General features: G+C 40.7%; 1 protein-coding gene across 7 annotated transcripts in view; it reads right to left on the bottom strand.

Moving 5' to 3' along the window:
- TUSC3 (tumor suppressor candidate 3) overlaps positions 1-26,681 on the bottom strand; it is a 127,054-nt gene that overhangs the window by 72,645 nt on the left and 27,728 nt on the right. For 4 of the 7 annotated variants that reach the window (XR_015744136.1, XM_087936263.1, XM_026697953.2 and 1 more), the window contains exon 2: positions 15,030-15,199. Coding sequence is in view for 6 of the 7 variants with exons in the window: in XM_026697953.2 (XP_026553738.1) it covers positions 15,030-15,199 (170 nt within the window). In the remaining variant the exon portion in view is untranslated. The other 3 variants (XM_087936260.1, XM_087936261.1, XM_087936262.1) reach the window with 3 other exon arrangements.

Raw genomic sequence — 26,681 nt, 5'->3', positions numbered from 1 at the left:
ACAACTTAGTGAGAGCAATAAAACTGGATGATTGCAAAACCTAATCAGGTTGATTAGCAGGGGAAAAGAGATCATTAGGAAATACCAGGGCCAAATGATAGACTGGAAAATTGGGAGACAACTTTTAGGAAGGTGGTTAAAACAGAAGAGTTTAAGGTTGTCAGATCATCACCCTACAAAAGGGATTTAATACAATTTAGATTGTATGTGCGTGTGTGTGTGTGTGCGTGCGCGCACACGTATGCAAATATGTATTTAACTAAACTATGTAAACTGCCAGGTCTCCAATTAGAGTTGGCACTACAAATTGCAATAAATATTACATCAATATTATTGCCAGTGAAACTACCTAGATAAATTCATAAAATTGGTAGGAGATAAGCTCAAATTGATGGACATTTCATATTGCTCCTAAGACTTTAACATTGTTTTTATTTAGAATTTGCCATAACTACCTTGATGATTTTCTTAGTAGGTAGGTGATACAAAAACAATTAATACATTATATTCAGCCAAATAATTCGTTTCTCATACAGTTGCTGAATCTTCAACCTCATCTTATCATAAATTTATATGCTGCCCAGAATCACTTTGAACCACAAGATGAGTGTCATATAAAATTTTTTAAAATAAATAAATCTCAAATCTTACCTACAGTATCTCATGATAATTACTGACAAGAGCAAAACCAACCAACTAACCCAAAGACTATTTAAGGGCTTGTTAAATAATCAGATTCATCAGATGATTAATACAGTTTAAATAACTTGACTCATTAGAAACTTGGTCATGACCTATAAAGCTTTACACAGCTTTATTTTTATTTGAGGAACCACCTGTTACCCTTAATATCTACTTGAGCATATTGATCTGTTAAGGTTGGTGCACTCCAGGTTCTTTCAATTAAAAATGCCATTTCTCAAGATCCTGGAAGAGCACCATCTCTATAGGAGCACTCTATGAGGTTCCCCGCAAATTCAAATGGATCCCATCCTACTGCTATTTCAAGGGATCTTAAAAATCTGAATTTTCACCTTTTAAAGATGACAATCAATGCCCTTTTCGTCTTCTCTGTTTCCTTCTGTTCATTTTTTTGCCATCATTATTCCTTTGCTTTGTGTTGTTTTTGTAGTTTTATTCTTGTTTTTAAAATATTTTAACAATTGTAAGTCATCCAGCATATACATTTATTAAATTGTTATTATCATGATCATCATGATCATGATCATCATCACTGCAGCCCATTCATCCACCCACACATAACTAAGCTCCACATCTCAAAAGCATCAGATTGAAAAAGCTACATTATCTTTTTTTGTTTTAATCCAAGCTTTTTAGATTGTGGCAGTGAAGAAAAATTCTAAAATGGTTAATGCAGTTTCCAGGGCATGCCAAACATTTTCTTGCTGCAAGTTTTGCTTGGGAAGATCTGTCTTCTGTGTACTGCAGCGTAACTATAGAATTTTGGCACAGAAGAATAACCGGCATTCAAGAAAGATGAGTGCAGTCACTGCTAAGCAAACAAAATGCCACTTGGGGAAAAAGGTGCATTTCCCCATTAGCTCAGTGCACTGATCTCTCCATGAAAAGAAAACCAGTATTTCTACACCATGGTTTTAAGAAGAAAAATAAGGGCTCATTTCCAAGAGGAACGTTCATTAGTATAGAAACTAATGGGAAGAGGGAAGACTCCCCATATCTTTTTGCTATTAGTGGTGAGCAGAGAGTTACAGTATTCTTGTCCTTCAAAATCCTATTTAAATGGCAAAATTGGAAAACAAAGCTTCTAGTTGTGGTGCTGAACTATCATTAATTAATGAACAATATTATACAGTAGTATATTCATTAACAACCTGTAGAGGGCAGTCAAACAGCACTGAATGATACATGCCAAGCTTTAAGTCATAACTGCAATGCTTAGTTGTGTTAAACTAAGTCTAACAGAAAAATTCTGAATACAACAAGACAATAAAATCCATTCTCTCCAAGCCAATCATTTACACTGAAGACATTGGGTTACATTAATGCAAAACCACAAAGAGACAAATAATATATCTATCTTTATATTAAAGCTCATTCTATGAATGAATTGTTTACTAATTAATAAATGTTTAGTATACTTGGCAAAAGATTTCTACCTAAATTTCAAGCTCATTATGTTACATTAGCTTACATATTATACAATAGAGATCTGAGAAATAATATGTTCAGAGAAATAGGTGAGGTTTTTGCCTCATGAAGCCTCTGGCATATATATTTATATCCTCAGTTGAAATTTAGCAGGTGCTCCAAAAATAAACTTTCATGGCTAAAAAAGAAAAGAAAAACTATATTGTAAGAAATGGCCAATCTCAATCCTATAAGTATGGGGTAGAGAGAGGAATTTCACGAACTTTCTTATGCCATCTTTAAAAGTTGAGTGTCAAGGTAAAAAATGGAAAGGATTTTTTTTTAAGTATCTTTTTTTATAACTTTAAATCAGAACCACTGCAGAAAAAGAAATTACAGAAGTGCAAGTTGTTCTGTTAAGAGCTCCAACAGACCATTGTTTTTCAACCTTGGCAACTTGAATATGCCTGGACTTCAAAACCTAAAATTCCCCAGCCAGCATACACCATTCCATTTCTGCTTCTCTTCTCCACCCGGCTCCCCTCAACATCCTGCAGCCAATGAGCATGCTCTGTGGGCTGTTTGCTGAGCAGGTTGTAATGACTTTTTCTAGCTTTATAAAGCTTAAAATCTCCCATCAACATATAGTAAAAACCATTACTAAAGATGATAAGCTGCTCATATGTTCAGTTAGGTTCAAATACAGCAGCCTGAAAAAACGTTGCCACCATCTTTTTATTACATGTAATACACTTGATGTTCTTTTCAAAACTGAGCTAGCTAAAATAGCTTCAGACTAACAAAACTGCAAAACAACCTGGCAACAGCTTTCCTGTAAAAGGATTTTTCTCTAGATGAGCTCACTGTGATTAAATGTTTTGAATATATCATATACCCTCAACAGAACAGCAGCAAGTTTACTAAACTGCTGGGGAGAAGTTTTCAGAGCATCACTCCCGCTTGCCTACACCTTCTGTTTGAGGACAAAAGAACAAAGGGGTACAAAGGGAACCCATTCTTCTAGCATATTAAGGATATTAGGCCAACTAGAAGATAAAGACAGACCAAAAGAAGTTTTAAAGTCAACTTTTTAATAATATTTTGTGTGATGCTCAGTGCCTTAATAGGCACATGTAAACATAATAATGGAATTTTGTACTTCCGGTTTGAGCTTCTTCGGTGACAGACAGAAACCATTTCTCTGTGAGGTTTTGATCCGTGCTCGCCGCTGGAGAGCCCCGAGACGGCTGGTTTCAGGGCTAAGCCACCCCATAGAGGTGGTGAAGAAGAGGGAGACTGTCTGCAGGGTTGAGGAGAGCCGCATCTCTCCTCCCCAGCTGGCCATTACTCACTTTCCCAACAAGCACTGAGATTTTGAAGTATCAACTTAGAAAAGGTCAGATTCGTTAGAACTTAAGTTTGATCAATGGACAAATCAAATTATCAAAAATAGCAACAATCACTACAATGGCAGGAAGGATGATAGGATGCATTGACTCCCTAAATCTTATGTATATACATCTCCAGAGACAGCATGTTTATAAGCCTATGAACACACACGAGCATATAAAAGAATGCACAGAATCAGAAGCTATCCCTAACCAATTTATTCCATTCAAAGAGAAAAAAGCATGTTGAGGTGGTAATAATAGTTCTAATGTAGTTTCTTCTAAGGAAACATTTACAGAATTATGATATTGATTCCAAAGCAACAGAACTTACTAATTTATAAAATACAAAACAACTAATTCCTAAATACACTCTTCTAGTGGCTTTAGGTCATGTGTCCATGGCCCTGATAGAATACTCAATTATTTTGTTCCCTCTGCAAAAATGTTCTTTACCCACTTGCTGCTGTGATAAGGGACACACTTGTAGGACACTTGGAGACGAATGAAATCAGCAGAGACTAATGAAAGCATCAAGCAGATGGGGACAGTTTGATGGCTTGATTATTATTATTTTTTGCACTTACTCTTAGATACTCTAAACTGGAAAAAAGCGATATTAGTATCTATCACAAAAAGGTGTTTTAACTGTAGAAAGCAGTAATTTTTACTCTTTTTACATTTTCATTTCATTACATTTTTAGATATTTACCCAATACTCTATTTCCTTTAGGCAATGGCTACACTGAGTAAGAATCAATATTAACATAATATTTATTACAGATTATAAATTTAACACCAACACTATTAGATAATGATCCACAAACCCTTAACAATTTTTCATTCTCTGCTGAGGAAATACATCCACATATGAATCTTCCAGTGTAAGGGCACTTCTACCCTGCCCCTTTCATATCCCCAACTCACAGAAACAGTTTGAAAAGGATCCACGATCAGTTTACAACTGAAAGACTTAGGAAAAGTAATAAAAGGGGCGTTGGTTCTTACCTGATACGCTTCTTTTCGTAAAGCTGTGGAGAGTGTCCAGGTTGGAAGGAGCTCCAGTCTCGGCTCTCACAGGCTGAGCTTGAAATTGAGGAACGCCTCTCACCATCATGTGGTCCTCTGGGCGCTCCCCAGTTTTGCGAAGACGAGAAGGAAGGCCCTATTCTCATCTTACTAAAAAAATATTAGTTTGCTCGGTCGAACAGCAAGGTTCCCCACCAGACGGCCTAAGGGTGGGGCTGGACACTCTCCACAGCTCTACGAAAAGAAGCGTATCAGGTAAGAACCAACGCCCCTTTTCCATAGAGCTGTTCCGAGTGTCCAGGTTGGGACATACCAAAGCTTGGCTAGTCCTGCGGGCGGGCTTCCATCTGGGATGGAACCTCTCCTGGAACCCCGAGGACCCGCTGGAGGACCCGCCTGTCAGGAGAACCCCTGGGCGGGTGCAATGCCTCAACTGAAAAGGCCTAATGAAGGAGATAGGGCTGTCCAGATGGTAGCCCTGCAGGTGACGCCGATAGAGGCTTACTGGGGCCGTGGGGCAAGGAGGCCGCACTTCTAGCGGAGTAGACTATGGTACCCATGGAGAGGGCCTGTGCCTGGTAGACTCTGGCAGAGACGGCCCTAATCCAGTAGCCCACGGATGTGTGCACCACAATGAGACCGAGAGATGCAGATCAGAGGGCCACAATGAGCCCCTGACTACGGAGGAGGCTAGGAGAGCTTAGGATGAGAAACGCAAGATCCTGCCTAAAGGAGAGACTGCCATCTCCGAGTTCGAGCGGATGAGAAAGCCACGAGGAAGACCCGGACGGAGGGAGAGGCCCTGTAGGGAACCTCCCTAGCGAGTTCCGGGGGGGGAGGCTAGGTAGGAGCGGCCAGAGCCCTGTTAAGGGCCCGGGTCGAAACGGTGCATGGGCGGGGGCGAGGATGGGAAGCTCCCCTGAGGAAGACCCAGACGGGGTTGAGGGGAGAACCCTCAATGACCGAAGAACCACCGTTGCGAGGATAGCGCCTTAGGGGTTTCGTGAGACATACCCTTGTAAAGGGCCCCCCTGCGAGAACTCCAGAATCAGAGCGATGGAAGGAGAGGCATGGAGAAGCCCTAGGATCCAAGGGCCGGGGGTCATTGGGATTCCCCGCCCCTTGGGGGGGGGGAACCTAGGGATGGGCGCTGAGAAGGGTGCGCAGGAATACACCGTGGGGAACCTGACAATGGACTACCTCCTAGACATGGGAGGGGAGAAGGACCCCTCTGCTAAGATCAGGATGGCCCTGGTGAGCCAAGTTGCATAGATGCACAGTGTTCCCGAACTGTGGCCTCTCCTGGTGGAGGCCAGGTTCGGTTCCGCCCAACAGCAAGGCGATCGGCCTCGTTCAAGAGCCTTACTGGCAGAGGACCGCCTTGGCTGGGGATATGAGTTGTAGTGAGGACCAGAGCGAGAGGTCCGCGTACCTGGGTTATGGAGCTGTGTAAGGCCGGGAGCGCAGCGAAGATCCCCAGCTAGCATGGGATGGGGGTAGATGTGTTGCCGACCAGTTGCCCTGGGGCAAGATGAGGAAGGCGAGAGTGCCCCAGCCGAGAAGCCTGCGGCCGTGGTGCCGTATGGCCTACCGGGAACCTTGAAATAGAAAGGCAATACAGATATGAGGATTAAGCTTTCCTCTTCTCCCCCCCCTTTTTTTTGGGGGGGCAGCCACCTGGGGGCGACTGCATTATCGGGAATGACGGAACGGTCCGCTCCCGGATCCCCGGGAGGGCTTTCTGGAAGAGGTACCTCTGGACCTGTCTGGCTCCGACCGGTCGGGAGGCCTGTAGGGAGAGGATTGGTAGTACCTGGGGGGGAAGGAGGAGGAACGTAAAGAGCCTTGGCGAAAAGAGGGAGAGGAACCTCTGAAGTCAGCCCTCCGAGAAAGAGAGGAGAGATACTTGCGTTTGTTACGGGTCTCGGCCAGGAATGGATCGAGAACCGGTCCAAATAGTTTCCCCCCAGAGATGGGGGCTGATGCTAGCTTAGCCTTGTTTTTTACATCCGCTTGCCAGTGGCGGAGCCAAAGCAGGCGACGGGCGGTGACCTGGGACGAAATGGCCCTGGTAGAGAATTTTGCAGCCTGAAAGGTGGCGTCCGCCGAGAACTCGGCCGCGGCCGTGATCTTAGCAATGTCCTGCTGCGCTCTGAGGTTAGTTGCGGGAACATGCTGTTTGAGCTGCTGGAGCCACTTGATGGAAGATCTAATGAAAAAGGACGCGGCAGTGGAAGCCCTGACTGCCCAGGCGTCAGAAAGGTGAGCGCGGCGCAGGGCCAGCTCAGCTCATTTGTCCTTGGGCTGGAGTGCCTCGAGTGACTCGCTGGGAGTTGAGCGAGAAGCTAGGCCTACTACGGGCTCGTCCACAGGAGGGGGATCAAGCAAGAGGGAGAACTGCGGTTCAAGGTTGAAAAACCGCTTGTCCTGGGCATTGGGGGGGGAGGGGGCCCCGAGGAGGCTAGCTGCCTTGAGACCATGTCGGAAAAGATGGGTGGAACAGGAATCACCTCAGTTTCCACCACGGGCTGGGAAAAGATAGAGTCGGGAGGTTCACCCGATGCCGCTGGCTTGGGTGGAGCGGGAGGGTTCAGGCCAGAGGTATTCCTGGCCTTGAACAGGAGAGGCCTAAACAGGTGCGGTTTAAACAGCCCCAAAAACGCGGGCTGGTCTGGAGTGAGGCCCTCGTCCTCCGACATGTCACCCTCCAGGGGGCCTGCTCCCGAGAGGAGCTCACTGTCTATGATGGACCCCAATTTGAGGTCTTCCTCGTCCCCAAAGAGGGTAGGGCCCCCGGGTTCCTGGGTCTCCATCTCCTCCATCCCCAAGGGCAAGGTCAAGTCCCCGTGGAATGCTACCTGACCATGCGAGGCCGCTGATCCTTGAGCCTCAGGGACCGCAGGCCGAGGGGCCAGGCCGGCCAGCTGCTGAATCTCTTGCGCTATCCCTTGCCGGATGGCCAGCTCCATCCATTGTTTCAGGTTTTCAGGGATTTCCACCGTGGGGGGTGGGTGAGGATCCTCCGGGCGCAGTCCTGCAGCAGTGGGGGTAAAGGTGGCCTCAGGGGCCTGTCCAGGCTGTGAGGAAGAGGAAGAGGCAGGGGAAGAGGGGAGAGGAGGATGGGTGGAGGTTGAGGGAGTGGGAGGATCCAGGGGCACAGAGCTTGACTCTTTAGAGCGCCTGTCAATCTCCTTCTCAAGGGTCCTGTGTCGCCTAAGGGCATCCCTTTGGGAGGCTTTGGATACCTCCTGTGCCTGTTTGCGCAGGTGATGAGATTTTGACTTGGCCTTCAAGGAAGTGCCACGAGATGTATTGTCATCTGCCATCTGGAGAGAAGAAAGAAGGAAATTTTTTGATTAATACGAGACGGTTGGCACGTCTGGATACGGCCTACGCAGAGGCCGGGGATCCCAGTGCTCGTTTCGCACCCTCCCTTTGCTCAAAAAAATAAATTTTTTTAGAAGTTGTTGAGAAGTAGGGCCTAGCCCAGAAGCCGATAAGCCAGAAATAAACGCCAAGCAGCTACCCCTGCCGGGCGGACCGGGGAAGGGGGATGGCAGAGCTGCGACCTCGCCTTGCTGGGGAGAGGCTGCGGAGCCAACGGACCCTTATGGATAGGGGAGTACCAAGGCAGGGTTTTCAAGGTGCAAGCAAGGATTTGGGCAGTCCGAGGGTCTGCCCAGTAATCAAAAACAACGTAGCCTGCAGGTAGGCCTCTAGCAATGGCGGACGGCCATGCGGCCACAAACAAGATGGATTTAGAAGCAATGCAAGACGGTTGGCACGTCTGGATGCGGCCTAGTAGAGGCCGGGGATCCCAGCGCACGTTTCGCACCCCCCTTTTGATCAAAAAAATCTTTTTGTTTAAAATAGAAATTTGTTACAGAGCAGGACCTAGCCCAGAAACCAATCAGCCGAAAGGAGAACGCCAAGCAGCTACCCCTGCTGGGCGGACGGGGAAGGGGGATGGCAGAGCTGCTACCTTGCCTGCTGGGGGAAGGGCTGCGGAGCCAACGGACCCTTATTTCTGCGGAGAGCCTGGCAGGGAGAACGAAGAGCAGGCTGAGATATAGGCAGTCCGAAACTGCCTAGTGATCAATTTAAAGACCGCGGCCTGTAAAAGGCCTCTGGCAATGGCGGACGGCCATGCGGCCACTCGCAAGATGGCGGCTGCTCCTGGGCACACCCAAGATGGCGGACGCCACAGGGAGCCCAAAATGGAGGCCGCGAATAACGGGGGCAACCCCAGCGGCGGCTAACTCCCTTTGGGAGGAACAGGGAGCGTTTCCCTGGGCTAAAGGGCGTTCGCGGGGGGGAAACGGCGGTTAAAGTGTAAGGCAGGAAGAAACGAAGCGGCCTCGCACGGAGCGAGTAGGTGGCAAACGAAGGGGGGGGCAGCTCTCGAAGCGCTAGGTTTTCCCCTGAAGAAAAAGGGTCTAAACGGTCCCCCTTGCAATAGAAACACTCCCTAGGGAGTTCCAACCTCAATTCCTGCGCTGACTGCTGGAAGGGTCCGATTTGAAGCGACAAGAAAAAACTCTAGGGTGCTGAATGACCGGGAGCGAGAGAAAACAGCCTGACTGCCACGAGGCTGAGCTAAAAACTGGGGAGTGCCCAGAGGACCACGTGATGGTGAGAGGCGTTCCTCAATTTCAAGCTCAGCCTGTGAGAGCCGAGACTGGAGCTCCTCCCAACCTGGACACTCGGAACAGCTCTATGGAAAAATAAATGCCCTGTACCCAAGCCACTGTAGTTTCAACAGTGATAACAACTGCACCACATGTACTCAATACAAAAGGGCAAGACAAAACAGAACAATAGTCAAGCACTTTGCATATGTTATCTGGGAAATGGAGGAAGAGCTGCAAAGCTATCAAGTAAACAACCCACATATAGGACCTGAAAGTCAACAGCTAGGAGCAAGGGTAAAATAAGATCTCCACCAAAAGAGAAATGGACCCACAGAATCTTGGATGTATACCTATACAAACATGAGGCTCAGACTGATTTCTACTGCAATGCAGCTATACCAGAAATAAATCAATTCAGCTCTCCAATAATATAAACATCATGGGAAAACAAAAGCCAAAACGCTGCAGATTTTTTGCATTGAATTCCCCTAAGTAGAATTGAGGATATAACTGAACAGCTGATCTACGTATATTCAGCACAGTTGTCTGCTGATGGGATGCTTTCTAGACATGCAAATGCTTCCACATTTATTTGTTAACATTTATTTGTTAGATTTATATACTACTTTCCTTCAGGAGCTCAATTTTCCCCTTTTTTTCTCCTAATCATAACTCTCTACGGCAGGGCTGTCAAACTCCTAACTCATGGGACAGATGCATCACACGCTGCCCACGCCCACCCCCGGTTCAGGGAAGGGGGAAAAGATCTGATATGTCACGTGATGCCGCTATGGTAACATGAGTTTGACACCCCTGCTCTAAGGCATGTCAAACTTACCACATCACATAACGTGATGTTTTTCTCATTCATGGAGCTGGGATGGCCATGGCCTGCATGAGGCATTTGGCCTGTGGGCTGCCAGTTTGACACCCCTGCAAAAGTATATTTGTCTAAGAGAGAAAATAACTGCTTAAATCTGGTTCTCCAATACCTTAAGCACCAAATCCTACTGCTTAACAGAACTATTTCAGCATTTCAGTTCATAAGAAAGTTTTTTACATGCACACCTTGCTACTGCAGATAGGCACGTTATACAGGTAGTCCACAACTGACAACCATTTGTTCAGTGAGCTTTCAAAGTTACACAGGCACTGAAAAAAGTGACTTATGTTTTTCCACACACATGACCATTGCAGCATCCCCATGGTCACATGATCAAAATGTGGGTGTGGAAACTGCCATGTATTGATGACGGCTGCCATGTTCCAGGGTCATGTGATTATCTTTTGCAACTTTCTGATAAGCGAAGCCAATGGGAAACCTGATTCATTTAACAAATGTGTTACTAACTTAATAAGTACACTTAACACAGGTTGCAAGGAAGGTTGTAAAATGGGGCAAAATTTACTTCGCAATTATCTTGCTTAGCAAAGGAAATTTTGGACTCAATTGTAGTTGTAAGTCGGAGACTACCTATACTCATAAACAAGTGACTACAAGTAACATTGCCAACATTGCCTGAAAAATGTATAGGCTTTGCTTGCATGTTGAAATGTGAATATAAACATATAGTCTGAAGGGTCTCACATTTTGCTTGGTAGATCTAAACAGTCCCAGAGACTTCCAAACTAGTGCCAATACCCTTATACATTATAGTGTGCAATGTCATCAAGTCTAACTGAAGCCTGCAACAATCTTGGCTTGCAGAAAGGATATTATCTATGCATGTATACTAAAAGCTCATTACTTATCATCCACATTAACTTTTATAAGAAATTGCCTAAATCAGTAGCTGTGTGTGGTAAGTCTGATACTGACCTATGTTCAGGGGATCATAAACATGTTCAAGAGCTTCTCCCTACAATTTTGCATCTTTGGTAAAGTGAACAGTCTCACTGGAAATTTGTAGTGAATACGACGTTCTCTATGTTTTACCCAGCTCAGGAGAAGAGATGGGGAAATTCCAGACCTTTTGCTGAATCTATGGTCTCAAGATATTGCAGAACTGTAACTTCCAGCATGAATAATGGTAGGAATGGAAATTGTAAGTCAGTAGCAATAGAAGGGCAAGAGGATTCCCACCCTCACATAGGCTAAAACCAGTAAAATATAAGCCTCTAAAGGTCTGATCTCGTAAACCTGGGGGAGGGGGGGAATCACATGAGAAAAGACAGCTGCTAGAAAATGTTGTTTGTATCTTCCTGACAGATAAAGTATTTCCTTCTTACTGGAAGTTGTTCCAAGACTGGACAATGAGCAGCAAATCTTAGTTTCATCTATTACCTGTGATATTAAGAATGATTATATTCTCTTCAATGATGACCACCCACATCACTGGTGGTCAAAAGATCTGGATATCAATGCTTTCAGTAATGACCTTGAATCTTGCTCGTCTATTTTTCTCTACTTTCTGTGTATTGTCTCTTTTAGTTTGTAAAGTCTAATCGTAAACCCTTGCCTTTTATGATTATTGATGTGAATTTTTATAAGAAATAATAATTTTTCTGAAAAGCAATATAAACTGAAATAAAAGAAAAAAAGAGGAAAGATTAGAGGACAATGAAAAAGCAGAAAGCTTGCTCTGAACTGCTAGGAGAGTTGACATTAGACTCTATTAGTTAAACTAATAATATACTTCCAGATATTTCACACTGACAGTTTCTAATTTTACTCATTTACTTGATACAGATACAATCCAACTTTCATTAGTTGTAGCTACAGCTTGAATAGCAGCTTTTTGGTAGAGGAGATTGCTTTTCCACTACATTTGCTGAGCAAAATTGATAGTTTCACTTAGCTATCTTCCAGAATAGGAGGAGAAAATCCTTAATTTCCAGAGCTAATCATCATTAGCTCCCAAATGATCAAGTGAAACTTAATGATAAGAGGCAGAAGTGATGCACTGACTTTATTAGTGGTCAGTGGGAATACTTTAGGTGATCAAAAGGTTACCCTCCTTACTTTTTTTTTGATAACTTGGATATGGAGGGTAGTGGTAGTGATGACCATATTTAAATGATACCCCAGTCTCTCAAGGTCAACTGTGGCTCAAATCCACATTAAAAAAAAAACCCAATAGGAAGAAATGAGATTCATAGAACCTGACTAATTACAGCAATTAAGCAAGGCTATTTACTTTGCATAATTTATTTTTCTTGTGCTGGCCCCAGGAGAAGCAAAGATTATTAGCCAGCATTGGTGCCTTGGCCTTCTACCCACTATAATTCTGTGATTGGCAACACACAATACTTGTTTTCCAAACCATAAGGCTTGCAAATTCTTAAGGAAAAAAAAAACACTCAAGAGAAGGTTCTCAGTTCATTGGATTGTGCAGTCTATACATGGCATGATTATAGAAAATGGAAAGAAAATATTCAAAACCAATTTTCCCTCTGATTTCTCAGCATCATTCTCCTTTCCTAAATCAAACACATCCTGTTATGCCTTTCATTCCAAAAGGTATCAGTGTATTCTCCAGCAGAGATTCTCTGGACAATAGATAACAAAAATATTTTTAAATATTTCCTTTTTTATACCAGCAATTAATGCTAAAACAGGATCATTTTAAAAACTGAAAATATTCTTCACATTTTAATACTTCAAATTAAAGCATGAATATAGAGCAGGAGTGTCAAACTCGATTTCATTGGGGTCACATCTGGGCTATGTTTGACTTTGGGGGGGGCGGAGTGGATGGGGCCAGGAGGGATGTGGCCAGCTCAATGTCACTCGTTTCAAGGGCACCTGTAGTGACCCTAAGGCTCTGTCAGCAAAAACGGGCTTCCGAGCTCCATTTTCGGCTACAATGGCCTCCTGCAACCGTCTGTCAGGGAAAACAGAGCTGAGGGGGACACATGCGGCCATCCCAAGCTCCATTTTCATTGGCAGAAGCACTGCGAGCCAATCCTTCACTTTTTCCAGGGCGGTTCCATGGGCCAGATCTAAGCACCCTGCAGGCCGAATCTGGCCCCCAGGCCCTGAATTTGACACTCCTGATATACAGTATATTGAAACAACAACCATATTCTACAAAAGGAGGCTCACAGATCTTAAATCTCTAACTATTCAAAGCAATTCTAACACAAAATGTAAGAGTCATTAAAGTGTTTATGTGTTCCAAATGCATTACTGCAAATCATTACTGTAAAATAGTATATAGGCAATACTTGTTTTTCAGTTTTTCAGCAAACTTCATACATGACCAGAATTTATCTTTTAATTGCTTGTTTAAGAAATATTAACTTTCTGTTATAATTTTCAGGTAGAGAAATGTCAACTTCATTTAATTCATATATTTTCCTGTAGCAAAGCTGAGATCTTAAATCCAAACTATTTAAAATGTTTTGAACTAGAAGCAATGAGTAAATTGTTTCTTTTTTTAGATGTCCAGCTGCATTTTTATGAAATGAGCTTGCAGTCCTAATATTTATTTAAAGATGAGGATTTCACTGAAATTGATGGGATATGTTCACAGCCTATGGCATGTAAAAGATGAATTTTAAGCCCTCTTTTTTCCCAGTAAATGAGATCCTTTTATGAAATGACAATATTTATGCAGTATAAAAATCCAATGAACAAAAAGATTTACACCAAGATCAGCATAATAGAATGTGTTACTAGCTCTTTCATGTAATAATCAGGGCAGTAAAGCTGTTCTGATCATTCCTGATCTTCGCCCTCCTGAGGATAAAGTAGTTTCTTGGCAACAAACAATAAGCCCCTTTACTGTTTGCCAAACCAATTCTGTCATGCCAATCTGTCACTCAAAAAAGGCACTACCAGGAACCTGTTCAGAGTTTATTTCCTGGAAAAATAAAACTGAAGGTGAATACGGCGAGGAACTATATGGGCATATAAATGCCTAGGAAAGCCTGATAGAGCTCAGTGTGCAACACATTCTGGCAACCATTTCCGCCCAGATTATGTCTTAAGGCAGACCTGGCGCTGCCAAAACTGCAAGCCTGTGCTTATGTGTACCTTTGGCAACTATGTGTATCTTGTGCAACATCAACAACTCATGAATATGTCTGCTCTCTTCAGAGGGAAGCAACTCATGAATACGTCTGCTTCCACTGCAGAGGGAAGCATCGAGTACTTCTAAAGTTGAACAGACTAAAATCATTTTTTCTTAATAATGTATTTCACCTTTCCAGCCCAGCAAAAGGAACACTCAAATCTAACTATTTAGATAACTATGGGATTTAATTACTTGGTAATTAAAATAATTAAAATAGTAAAATACACAAATCAATTTGGTGATATATCTTAATCATGTTTCCCTTTCCAGGAAGTCTAATTAGAAGAAGTAGTAGTGTTATAATGGGCACAACTTTGCCAAATTTCAATCCCCTGGGAGTCATGGATTAATGCATTCTGTATATTCCCCACAGCCAGCCATTCTTTCATACATACTCTCCACAGCAATAACTGCAAGTCATATAAAATATGCTCCAAAACATTATTAGGACAGACGCTGTATAGATTCTATACATTCTCACATGGTCCAAACTTGATAGATCAGGCCATTAGCAGAATAAGGAGCAGATGAAAACTTTACTGTATCTCCTCTAAACAAAGAATTTATTTTTATTCTTTGCATGGAACTGGTAAGATGAAAAGGAATGAGACATTTGAACACTATTATAATTTTTATAATTTTTTAAAATAATGGCTTCTCAACTTTTCTACAATTAATCCCCTTATCAGACTTTATTTATTTTTCAAGTCTGTATTCGACAAAATAAGTGATTCCTTGGATTTTTGTATCCAACCTATTAGTAGGAAATGCTAGATGTGTTAAATTAAATAGCTAAGAAACTTTTAATGGAGGGACGGGAGTGGAGGGGGAGGAGAGAAGAAGAGAGGACTTACCTGCAAACTGAGCATTGTCTCTGTGGCTGCAAAGCTGTAAACATCACAATCACTGAATAGTTGCGAGGTGGTGCCTTCACAAACCTTCTGAATTTGTCTCCATTCATACGGATGACTGAGCGCCTTGAACTCCATTCGATAAGCTGTTCCACCTTCTCTGCTAAAAGATTCTGAAATCAAACACAAAGATAAAGTCTCCATTACAAACGTTTTATATGCCGGGATGCTGCTGCCATAAATATATATTGGCGAAGGAACAGAACAGGACTGAGAAATGTTAGCAACTTCAGGTGCCTCTTTTCAAAAATAAAATTTAATAAATTATAAAATTACAGTATCCCATGGGTTAATTAAAATCCCACATGTAATCAGTGAAATCTCTGAAAATTTCCAGCTATTTGAGCTTATTCAGAAGGGACATGGAGTTCACTCGGCACCCAGAACTGAAAAAAGATTGATAAAGCCTAGAACAGTATCTTCCATTCACATCAAACCTTCTTGAAAAGCTATTTAACTAGGCATATATGGTGCCAATTTTGTGTTATGGAAATACAAAAGAATAATAGAGTTAAGTGCCATAACAAAGTGCCAGTTCACCAGCTGGGACCCGACCAGATACTTCACCATTTGCCTTATTTATCCAACCTTTTACTCCTTAACTTGTGGAATTTTTTATTGGCCTTCATGTGACCTACCTGCACAAATAGTAATGATGGAAGCAAATCACAAAACTATTTGCCTCCAATTAAATTAAATGCAGTATTAAATCTATGGATGTCTGCAGATCTACCATTATGAATAATCATCTTTCAAAACTATCTTCCAGCCATCTAACATAATAATAGCCACCCTATTTGATTAAGATAGGTAGCCATATACATTTGCAGAATGAAGGAGTAAATGAAAAAAAAAGAGTATTCTCCTCCCAACAGGGAATGATGAAATTGAAGGGGTCCTTGGTGATCTCTGAGCTTAGTTGTTTTCTTGCAAATGTTTCATTATCCAGGATAGGTAACATCAGTGATAGTAAGGAGTGGAGTTTGCTCTCAGCTTGTATTCTAATGGCTTGCCCTCTCAGTGTTGATGGGGGTGGTCTTAGAGGTTCTTTGGTTGAGCTGCTGACTTGTTTGGCAGTTCCTTGATTGGGGTATTGTTTAGTTGATTGTTGATCTGATGTTAATCTTGGAGATAATGTATATTCATCTGGATGCTGATTGCTTGTGGGGAGGTATTTTGGTCTTTTTGTTCCTTTTTTGGCTTATTGTCTCTTTTGCGTAGTATGTAGATATTGTTTATGTCTATGTGTCTACTGATGGCTGATTTGTCAGAATGCCAGGTCCCTAGAAATTCCTTAATATTTTTGGACTTGGCTTGGTCTAGGATGGTCGGTTTCCCAACTGAAACTATGTTTAAGTCGGACCATATTTTGTGAAATTAAAGAGTTTCTATCATGTCTTTTGACTGCTAGTTGGTGTTCACAAATGCATTCTGCCAGCCTTCTACATTTTTGTCCTAATAGTTTTGCAGTCATTACACTGTAGGTTATAGATCTCCTTTTTTTTTTCCCCTCCTGGGGTGCTAGGTCTTTTGGTATACTAAGGTGGTTTTGAAGGAATTTACTGCAACTGCAACTACATAGGACAAACAGGCAGAAGGTTCGGTTAATTTCCTCTGTGACCTGTATTAGTGTATCTTTCCCATCCTGCTGCTACTCAGCTACATCATGTAGTTTAGGTTTACAGGGATTTAAATTTAAATTTAGGTTTAAATTATGTAATGTATGGTTGCTGCTCAAAATAATTCATAAATCTTCATGGGTAAAAGCCACTTGTTTATGGATTTATAGAATCCATAAACACTTTTGCAGAATACACAGTAAACACTCATTGGTTGGCTAAAATGGCAGCTTCTGAGCTGCCAACACACTTATAGATGGCAAATTTGGATTAAGGTGAGAGGATTATCACAGGATTAGAGTGTTGCTGAGTTCCTACCAATATGAAACAGGTGATTCAGAATAGCTTGTCATGTTATCAAGGCTGAATGGATAACGCTTCCTGTTCTAAATAAAATCTCTGGTATCTCTGTTGACACAGGATACTAAGATTTACATAAATCTCACAAATATAATTGTGGCCTCTGCTTGTCCAGTTATACTGGATGTTTTTTAAGTTTTAGACATTTGGATGTAGACAAGAACCTTGAAGAGACAAGGCTTGATAAAAGCAGCCAAGAGAGAAAATCTACTGAAGGTCTGGTAGTAGAAAACCTGAATTCCATCATACAAACTTTTTAAAAAAACTTTCAATATTTTTTTATCAAAATGTTTGAACACATTGTGGCATCTCAATGTCATCCTCAGACGGCAATGATTATGGGGATGGTGGTGTGTTTCTAATATTTTGAGGCACAAAATTTTTATTGGATTGAAAGTTCTAACATAGCTTTAAAATAGCTTTAAAAATGCTGGCTTTAACACTTTTTAAATCTAGAAGGACAAAACTATCAGCTCCCTGTATTGACATCATCACTCTGCCATTTGATAATGTCTGAAGCCTGGATACAGGTTACTGCAAATAGACTAGATCAGAGAATCAGCACAAGAAAAAGTATACTTTATTGAGATAGGCTTTAATAATGGAACCTAAGGAACAGTTTGCACTATCTCTTTTGTCTTTCTTATAACTTAGTGAATCTGGGAAATGTTTGCCGGGTCACCTCAAACTTTATCTAGCTTCCCAGAAATTAAATAATGTCCCAGTCCTCTCTGGCTTGGTAACTTCTTCTTGTGCCATACCTGTCATCAGACATTGGCGATCATGTTGGCGATAATATTTTTATCAACTGCCACATGAAAAAGTGCTGCTGAGTTTTGTCCAAACCAGTCCCTTAGATCTTAATTTTGCCTTGGTAACAGTAGCATATTTCTGTCAAGGTATCGCCAATATTCCAGTGCAGAACAGAATAACAAAGTTGGAAGGGACCTTGGAGATCTTCTAGTCCAACCCCCTGCTCAAGAGGAGACCTATACCATTTCAGCTGACCGGTGTCTCTTAAAAGCCTCCAGTGATTTCTGAAGGCAAGCCGTTCCACTGATTCATCGTTCTGCAGAAAATTTCTCCTTAGATTAAGGTTGTTTCTCTCCTCAACTAGTTTGCCATCCATTACTTCTTGTCTTGCCTTCTCTTCTGGTGCTTTGGAAAATAAGTTGACCCTCCCCCTTCTTTCAGGCAGCCCTCAAATGTTGGAACACTGTTATCATCTCACCCTAGTCCTTTTTCCCCATTAGTTTAGACATTTCCAATTCCTACAATTATTCTTCATTTGTTTTAGTCACCAACCCCAGCATCTTTGTTGGTCCTCTCTGCACTATTAGCAGATTCTCAACATCTTTTTTATATTGACCAATATATATTGACATGACCAAAACTGGATGCAGTATTCCAAGTGTGGTCTTACCAAGACGTGCTACTAACACTTCATGTGATCTTGATTCTATCCCTGTGTTAATGCAGCCTAGGATCGTATTGGCTTTTTTGGTGGCTGCAGCAGCCAATAAATTTAAATAAACAAGAAAATAATAATACGGGTACACACAATCAACTTGGCAAATAATTTATACTGGGAAGTACATGACAAAATGTACAAAATCCCTACAGGTTGTGTTGGACCTCTCAGCAGCTCTCAGTTCTATTTACTGAATAATACTGATAAAAACAATGCTGAACAATATTAACGAAAAACTCTATTGCTGGAAACTCACAAAAAATGAAATCAGTTGATGTACATTTAAATAAGATGCCATTCAGTAAATATATATCATAATACTAACAAATCTATCCAAAGAACACAATTAATTATTCAAGATACACAAGAAAGCTGAATACAATAAATGGCAGACTGGAAGAGCTGTTTGCCAACACTGCCAACTGAAAATCATCTTAAGTGGCTAGCAACCTACTGTTTTTGTGATTCAAGACAATGTATATAATCTGAACAATACACTGTTTTTTTTTAAGTACGCCAGCTATATACTGGCAACTGATCAAAGCTGAATTACAAAACAGGGTGAAAAGTACACTTAAAACAGTAAACATTAGAACCTTTATCAAAAAAGCACAACAAAGAATGTTCTTCCTGCATCAAATTCAGGAAGTTCAGACTGCCCCAGGAGCTATTGATAAAATTTTACAGAAGAGTTATTGAGTCTGTCATTTGTACTTCTATAACTGTCTGGTTTGGTACAGCAACCAAGCAGGACAGGTACAGACTTCAACAGAGAGTTAAAACTGCAGAAAAAAAACCCAATTGGAAACAGACTGTCTTCTATAAAAGACTGTATGTTGTACAGATCAGAAGGAGGGATGAGAAGATATGGACATAAAGGGTTTCACCTCCTCCCTTGGAATGGTGCTATAGGGCATGTCAAAGCAACTAAACACAAGGACAGTTTTCCCCTCAAGTCATCACTTTGCTGAACACCTAATTCTCACAGTGATATCTAATGTTTTTTTATTTACCAATGTAGTATGGCTTTGGGTTCTTATTTATCCTTTTTATTATCTTCTTTACACCCCCCCTTATTGGTATTATTGTTATTGTTACTATTATTATTGTTATGTTCCTTCTCCATATACACTGATAGCTTCTGCAGTGGAGCCAAATTCCTTTTGTGTCTAATCAGGTATTGAATTCAACTGAATTCAATTCAAAATATTAGTTTGTCAGAAATACATAAACATATGGTCTTGAAAATCAATAAAATGCTGGGAGTTAAACATTTTTATACGATATCATGGTAAAGAAACCTCTTAGCCCAGGTTAATCAAAATGTCATTATTTCCATGCATCAAACTTTATACTGACAATTAGGTGCTAGCGAGTCTAACAATAGTACAAGATTTTGAACTCCCACATTTCTTAAACATCAAATTACTTCCAAATACCACAATATCTGCAGCACCAACATGGGTTTCTGATTAATATAAACTATGTCAACTTATTTTTTTTAAAATAAAGTTTTTTATTTTTAAACACAAACATACACATACAAAAACATAAAAACATAAAATCCTCTTCCATTTTATATACATACAGTGTGTCAGTTGGTTACGTATCTTTTGTGCTATACTTTTGTAGTCATTTACTCACAGAGAGCGGAGCTGGCGTCCCGATGGTTGGACGGGAGATCTTGATTCTCCAAGATCACCGTCGATATCTCAGCTGCTGGTCGGTCCCCATGGACCTAAACCGTCCCGTAGAGACGGTGATTGACAAGGGCACGTCCTGTTGATCCCAGGGACATCGCAAAGTCCCTGGTTGATCCAGGGAAAGCCCTTTTTGCCGTCGGTGGAAAGGCAGTCTCCCAAGCTGCTGAAGCTGGGACACTTCCGGAACGGAAGAGACTGGAAGAAAGTGTGTCAGTTTGGTGAGATGAACTTTTACTTATTATTTCTTGGAGAGAACACCCTGAAAAAATGAAAGTGGACTAAAAGTGAAGAGGAAATTGTTTATCAAAGTGAAAGTTTTGTCCTTTTTTCCCTCTTTTTATTGGAATTTTGAACTTGGCAAAGCTCTTTTCCTTTTTAAGCTGGACTGGTACTTTTTAATCTTTTTATTTCTGCTTGTATTTCCTTCTTCTTTTCTAACAATCCTTTTGAAAATTCTTTTTTGATTAAGACTCTTCTGCTTGATTTAAGATTTCTCTCCCTTTAAAAAAAGGGGGGAGGGGAGAGTCTACTTTTTTTTTTTCTTTCTTGTAGTTCCTGGCTGCAGAGTGAAGTGAAAGTGAAAGTGAAGGAAAGTAAGTAGCACTGCCGCCCAGAGGCCTGGATATATTGTTTCTTTTTCCTTTCACTAGTTTGTGTTGCGATTAAGGACTCTGAGCTGTGTATTGGAAAAGATAGAGATGAGCATGGCGGTTTGTTTATTCAGGTGCTCATTTCTGAACAGATAGCTGGAGTCTGGAGTTGAAGCTGAAAGAAAGAAGACTGAAGTGACCTTGAAAAACTCTGAGCTGACTTATCAAAGAGCCTTGGACATTAGGCGGCAGAGGCTTGTTTTATATTAGAATTGCTTTTTACCTTTTGCCTCCCTTTCTATCCCCCCTCCCCCACTAGTGGGGCTCTTTTTTTTTCTTTTTAAATGGATTTTAACTTTTTAAACTAGGAACTACAATGTAAACCTTTTATTTTGGTTTTCTTTTTGTTTATTAAGAGAAATATATAGAATATTTTTCTTTTTTCTTTTTGCCTTTTTCTTTTTTACACCTACCATTGCAAATAATTGAAGTAAGGTATACAAGTGCCTGAAGAGCATCTTTTTCCTTTGAAGTGACAATTGTTTGCCTTCGTATTTTTTTTCTTTTCCTTTTTCCTCCTTTTTTTCTTTTTTCTCTCTCTTTCTTTACAAATAAGCATTACAAGATGGGTAGAAAGACAACAGCTCCAGCTTCTTTGATACCAACTCCCTCACCATCTGGAGGACAATGATCTATACAGACAATATTACAACAGGAAAAAGAGAAAGAGAAGATTACAGATGATCATGCAAGGAATTCAGAAAATTGACCAAAAAATTGAACAGATGAAAAAGTGGAAAATATTCAACAGACGATGAAATATGAAGACATTCAAAAAAATTGAAGAAGATATACAAAGAGATAAGAAAATAGGAGATATTGATGTTCATTTGAGCAAAATCGAGAACGGCAGGGGTGAATCATTAGGAGAGGAAATGGACAAATCAGAATTTTATCTAAGATTTCAAAATATAGAAGGGAAAGGTGAAAACCTTGCTGAAATAATGGCAGAAATATTGGCAGAAGCACTGGAAATAACCAAAGAAAAGATGATGGTTGGGATGGATGAAGTGTTTCGTGTCTACACAAGATATGCAACGAGGAATAGAGTACCAAGAGAAGTTCACATCAGATTTACTAAGAAGAGTATTAAGACACAGATACTCCAGGTGGCGAGAGAGAAAACACTAAAATATAAAAATAAAGAAATTGTAGTGCTGAAACAGATACCAAGAAGAGTAAGAGAGATGAGAAGAAAATATTTATTCTTGACGAAAGAGCTACTTAAAAGAGGAGTAAACTACAGATGGTTGATGCCAGAAGGCCTTTTGTTCACTTGGCAGGAACCAAGACACAGAATTGACACAGTTGGAAAAGCTGAGCTATTCTACTTAGAATACTTTAGAAAAAAGGAGGAAGAAGAAAGAGGAAGTGTCACTAATTTAATTCCAAGAGGAGTGTATAGCAGTAATTGAAAAAGAAGGTGCAGTAGGCAGTGAACCCAGAAAACAACGAGAATTGAGATCCACTAAGCAATAAAACGCTCCTATAAAGCTTAACATGGATAAAAGAAAATTGATTACGATTAACATAAATGGACTTAATTCAGCTATTAAAAGAAGGAAAGTATTTCACAAATTAGATAAATTAAAATTTGATATAATCTGCTTACAAGAGGTACATATTAAAAAGCAACATGAATATATACTAAAACAAGAAAAATTAGGGAAATTATTCACATCGCTGGCACAATCGAAAAAAAGAGGTGTGGCATTATACAATATATTAACGAAACAATTTTGGCAGAACTAATTTATACAGATGATGATGAAAGGATTTTGATGGTGGAGATAATAGATAACAGGGTTAAAACACTTTTAATTGCAATTTATGCCCCAATGATAAACAAGAGAATTGCTGTCATAATCTTTCTGGAACAAAGGAGAGGTTGAGATCATCCATGTGACCCAGGACAGCTGCTCTTCATGAGTAGACTGCAGAAACTGCCATCTTTATGGTTGACTTATACATGAAACGGCTGAGAGTCAAGATTACATCACATTCGCATAACAGCCTTTATGGACCTAAAGCCTGACCAAACTATATCTTAATCACCTTTTCAGATTTTTATTTCATTTTATTTGTTGCATATTGGATAAATTAAGACAGGCAAGGTTTTATTGTATTTATTGGGTGACTTTCTGCCTTCTTAAAAGACAATGGTATAAATTTTATTTTAAAGTTTTCAAAAGTACATGATTTTTTAACTATGCAACAAACAGGTGTTTGTTATATGGATTTTGGAAAGTTAATAACGGATTAAGGGAACAGAGGGATTTGGAATTATACTGTAGTTTTAAATTATTTAGAATATATTTTCTCATGGGAAAAAGGAGATTATTTTTTTCTTTTCTTTGGTTCTGATAAGGAGATCTTGAAGGCTGGACATTAGAGCCAGAGAATAAATATAATGGAGCAGAAATCCTTAGTGCAAATTTTTGAATATTTTTCTTCCATATTCAACCACATCGTTGGACAGAATGTATCAAATGCTTGATAAAACTGACAGTGCATGTTCTAGTGAATTTACAAAACAGCTGCAATGAAAGTTATGAAATTAATTTAAAGGAGGATTTAAATGTACTACAACTGAATCTGATGGATGACTTATTCTCTAAAGAATATGAACAGGTATTAAACCAGGAAACTAATCTGGGTAATTATTTCTTCTGGATAGACAAAAAGCTCTGCTAAGACTTGCAAAACTTTTTTAGAAGTGACAAAAAAGCATAAATTTTACTTACTGATAGAAAAGCAATCTATATTAAAGTTCTGCAGGATTTCCACTTTAAAACACACATGAGCAGCAAATTATCTCTGAGATTTTGAGGGGAGAGAAGTTGTAGCTTAATTTTAAAAAATATGGGCAGATTTAGAAGATTGGCTTGTTTGACCAGGGTAAAAAGAAAATAGATATATCTGGTTGCCTTTCTGAAATTTTGTTTACAATGATTGATTGACAAAGCATTTGGACCTTGTTTTCCTTATCTCTAAGAGATGAGCTATGGGAAGAAGAGAGGTTATGTTTTGTTTAGAGATGGTCATAAGTTCCTAAAATTGTTTTTCCCTTCTGGGTTAGGGTTAGGGTTTCTTCGTTTATAATTCTTAATAAAATTATTTGAAAATATATAATGGATATCCAAGAAAAGAAACAAATAGATCAATGAACAATGCATTCAGAGTTCTCATTCAAAGCACAAAACTATCTTACTTAGGATGGTACAGGCCTGTATCTCTGGAGAAGGGTCTAATAATGGGAAAAGTGGGAAGAAAGAGAAGAAGAGATGGCAACCAGTGTTAATGAGTGCATAGTTTAAAGACCTTCAGGACCAAGCTACAGCAGATAATCATGGGAAAAAAATCTATCTATGTATTTGCTAAGAGTTGCCACATACTTGATGGTATCTAACAGTGTTGTTGAATCTTTTCAGCACCAAGTGCCGAAACGGGAACGCACGTGCATGCGTGCCAGAAACCGGAAGAGCAGCTGGCCGTTGCATACGCACATGCCAGCTGGCTGCTCTTCTGGTTTCCAGTGCACGCATGTGCACTGGCCACCTGGTCTTCTGGTTTCTAGTGCACATGCATACACAAAGACCAGCTGGCCAGTGTGTATGCATGTGCCAGAAACTGGAAGAGCAGCCACCTGCTGTGTGCATGTGCACCTGGAGGCTGCTCTTCCAGTTTCTGGAGCTCCCATGCATGTGAATACAAGCTGGCAGGCGCGCTGGAACCCAGAAGAGCAACAGCGAGATGGCTCTGTGTGCCACTTTCAGCACGTGTGGCATAGGTTTGCCATCACAGGTATATAATCAAGCAACTTTGTATATTTTGTTTCAAAATATGAAGCTATATATAACACATCTGTTAATTTGATCAATTATACCAGAAATATCCATTTTAATTGGTAAAGGATCTTTAGGTTCTCAAAATGGGCGTTGGTATGTTTACCTGAGAATGCCTTTTCTATACACGCTGCGAGAGAGTCCAGGAATGGGTAAGACTCCTCCCTCTGACGTTCTCGAGCTGAGTTTGCCATAGTGTAAAAGCCAGCCATGCTGCTGGCTCCCCAGCTTTTTCGGCGAAGAAACTTTACAGACGTAACGTGTCTCTGGAAAATAAAACAGTGAAAACAACCCATCCCAACCAAGACCAGACAAATACAGGCTGGAGCTGGACTTCTCACAGCGTGCATAGAAAGGGCATTCTCAGGTAAATATACGAACACCCATTCTCCTGGCTTTACCAGGCTGCCAAGGTCGCTGCACTCCTAGTAGAGTGGGCTGTGAGCTTCTTGGGAACCGGAAGATAAAAAGTCTTATAGGCAGTGGAAATACACGCCCAACTACTCACAGCCTTCCTCTCTGTCGAGCAGGCCGAAGCCTTGACACTGTAGAAGAGCAGATCTCCGCTCTCCTCGATGGCACAGCTCCACTGGATCCTCGGGAGCTGTACTGATGACTTTTTTCTTTTTGCTTTCTGTCTTTGATAAAGTAGCTGCTACATGAGTAGACAAAACTCCAGAGACACTAGCTCTTTAACATTCAACAGTCGAAAAGCTGGGGAGCCAGCAGCATGGAGGCAGACTCAGCTCGATGACATCAGAGGGAGGAGTCTTACCCATTCCTGGACTCTCGTAGGAGCATGGAGAATTAATTTGCATACTTCGTTTTTAACCAAATATATCAATATTTTTACCCAAGAACTTTCCCATATGGAGCCCAGTCATTTTCCCTCATTAATGTCATATTGGTCCAAGCAACTTTCTCTTCTAGCACATTCAGGCTAACACATCTTGTTTTCTGAAAAATCACATATTTAATATATTAAAATATTTTAAAGCATTAATCACTAAAATTTGGAATTCAGGTATGAAACACAGCCTTATCACCTTCTGGAAGACCACAAGATAGCATTAATTGTGCAATATCTTTCAAGGGGGGCACAGATGAAAATGAGAGTAGGAAGCTTCTTGGAGACAAATCAATAACACCACATGCATTCTTAAATATCTGCAACCAAAGGAACAGTCTGAACCTGCACCATCAAATCATGGATATTTTGCTGCCAAACTTTGGGAATACATTTTTGGAAGTTTTGAAGGTTTTTTGTGGCTTGAAGATTACCCAACAGTTCTTTAAACACTCAAAAAACACTAAGGAAACAATGAGAATCAAGCAATTAAACTGGCGTGTAAACAAGAAACTGATAATCAGAAGGCATAGGGCAAAACACTATAAGGATTAAAAGAGTGAACTTGAGCTAAAGGACATGCCAGAAAGGACCAAGAAAAAGATATACACCAGAAGAACCAAATGCTTTTATACTACCTCCTTCCAGAAGGATCCAGGGGTCAATTAGAACAACAGTACCATTTCTGTTCTGTGACTCACTCAATAGGGCACATACAGAGATTTCAACAGCTTTGACAGTCACATAAATGAGAAATGGCTGCAAGTCAGAATCCAATTTCAACCTGATTTCAGATACTGTGAGATATATATGCTCACATAAACAGCACTAGATCTACAGATATCCAAATGGTCACTGGGCCTATATTTCTTTAAAAGTGTCTTTTTGTCTCTTAGTAAATACTGTTGAAATTGAGAAAAATGCATATCCTGGAGGAGAGGGAGCAGATTCAGGAAGACAGCACAAATGCTACAAATTGTTTTGTGTAAACTAAAACATTGTACATCTAATAAGGAACCAACATCATACACAGATTCAACTGCAAATATTTCAACCAACATTAGCACAAACAGGGTGCTGAGTATCACAAAGAAGTAAAG

This window comes from Pseudonaja textilis, chromosome 6 (assembly GCF_049901715.1).
Source record: "Pseudonaja textilis isolate UNSWEBS1 chromosome 6, rPseTex1.2, whole genome shotgun sequence".
Classification (NCBI taxonomy): domain Eukaryota; kingdom Metazoa; phylum Chordata; class Lepidosauria; order Squamata; family Elapidae; genus Pseudonaja; species Pseudonaja textilis.
Note: the sequence above shows the minus strand (reverse complement) of the source record. Positions and strands in the feature narration are given on the sequence as shown.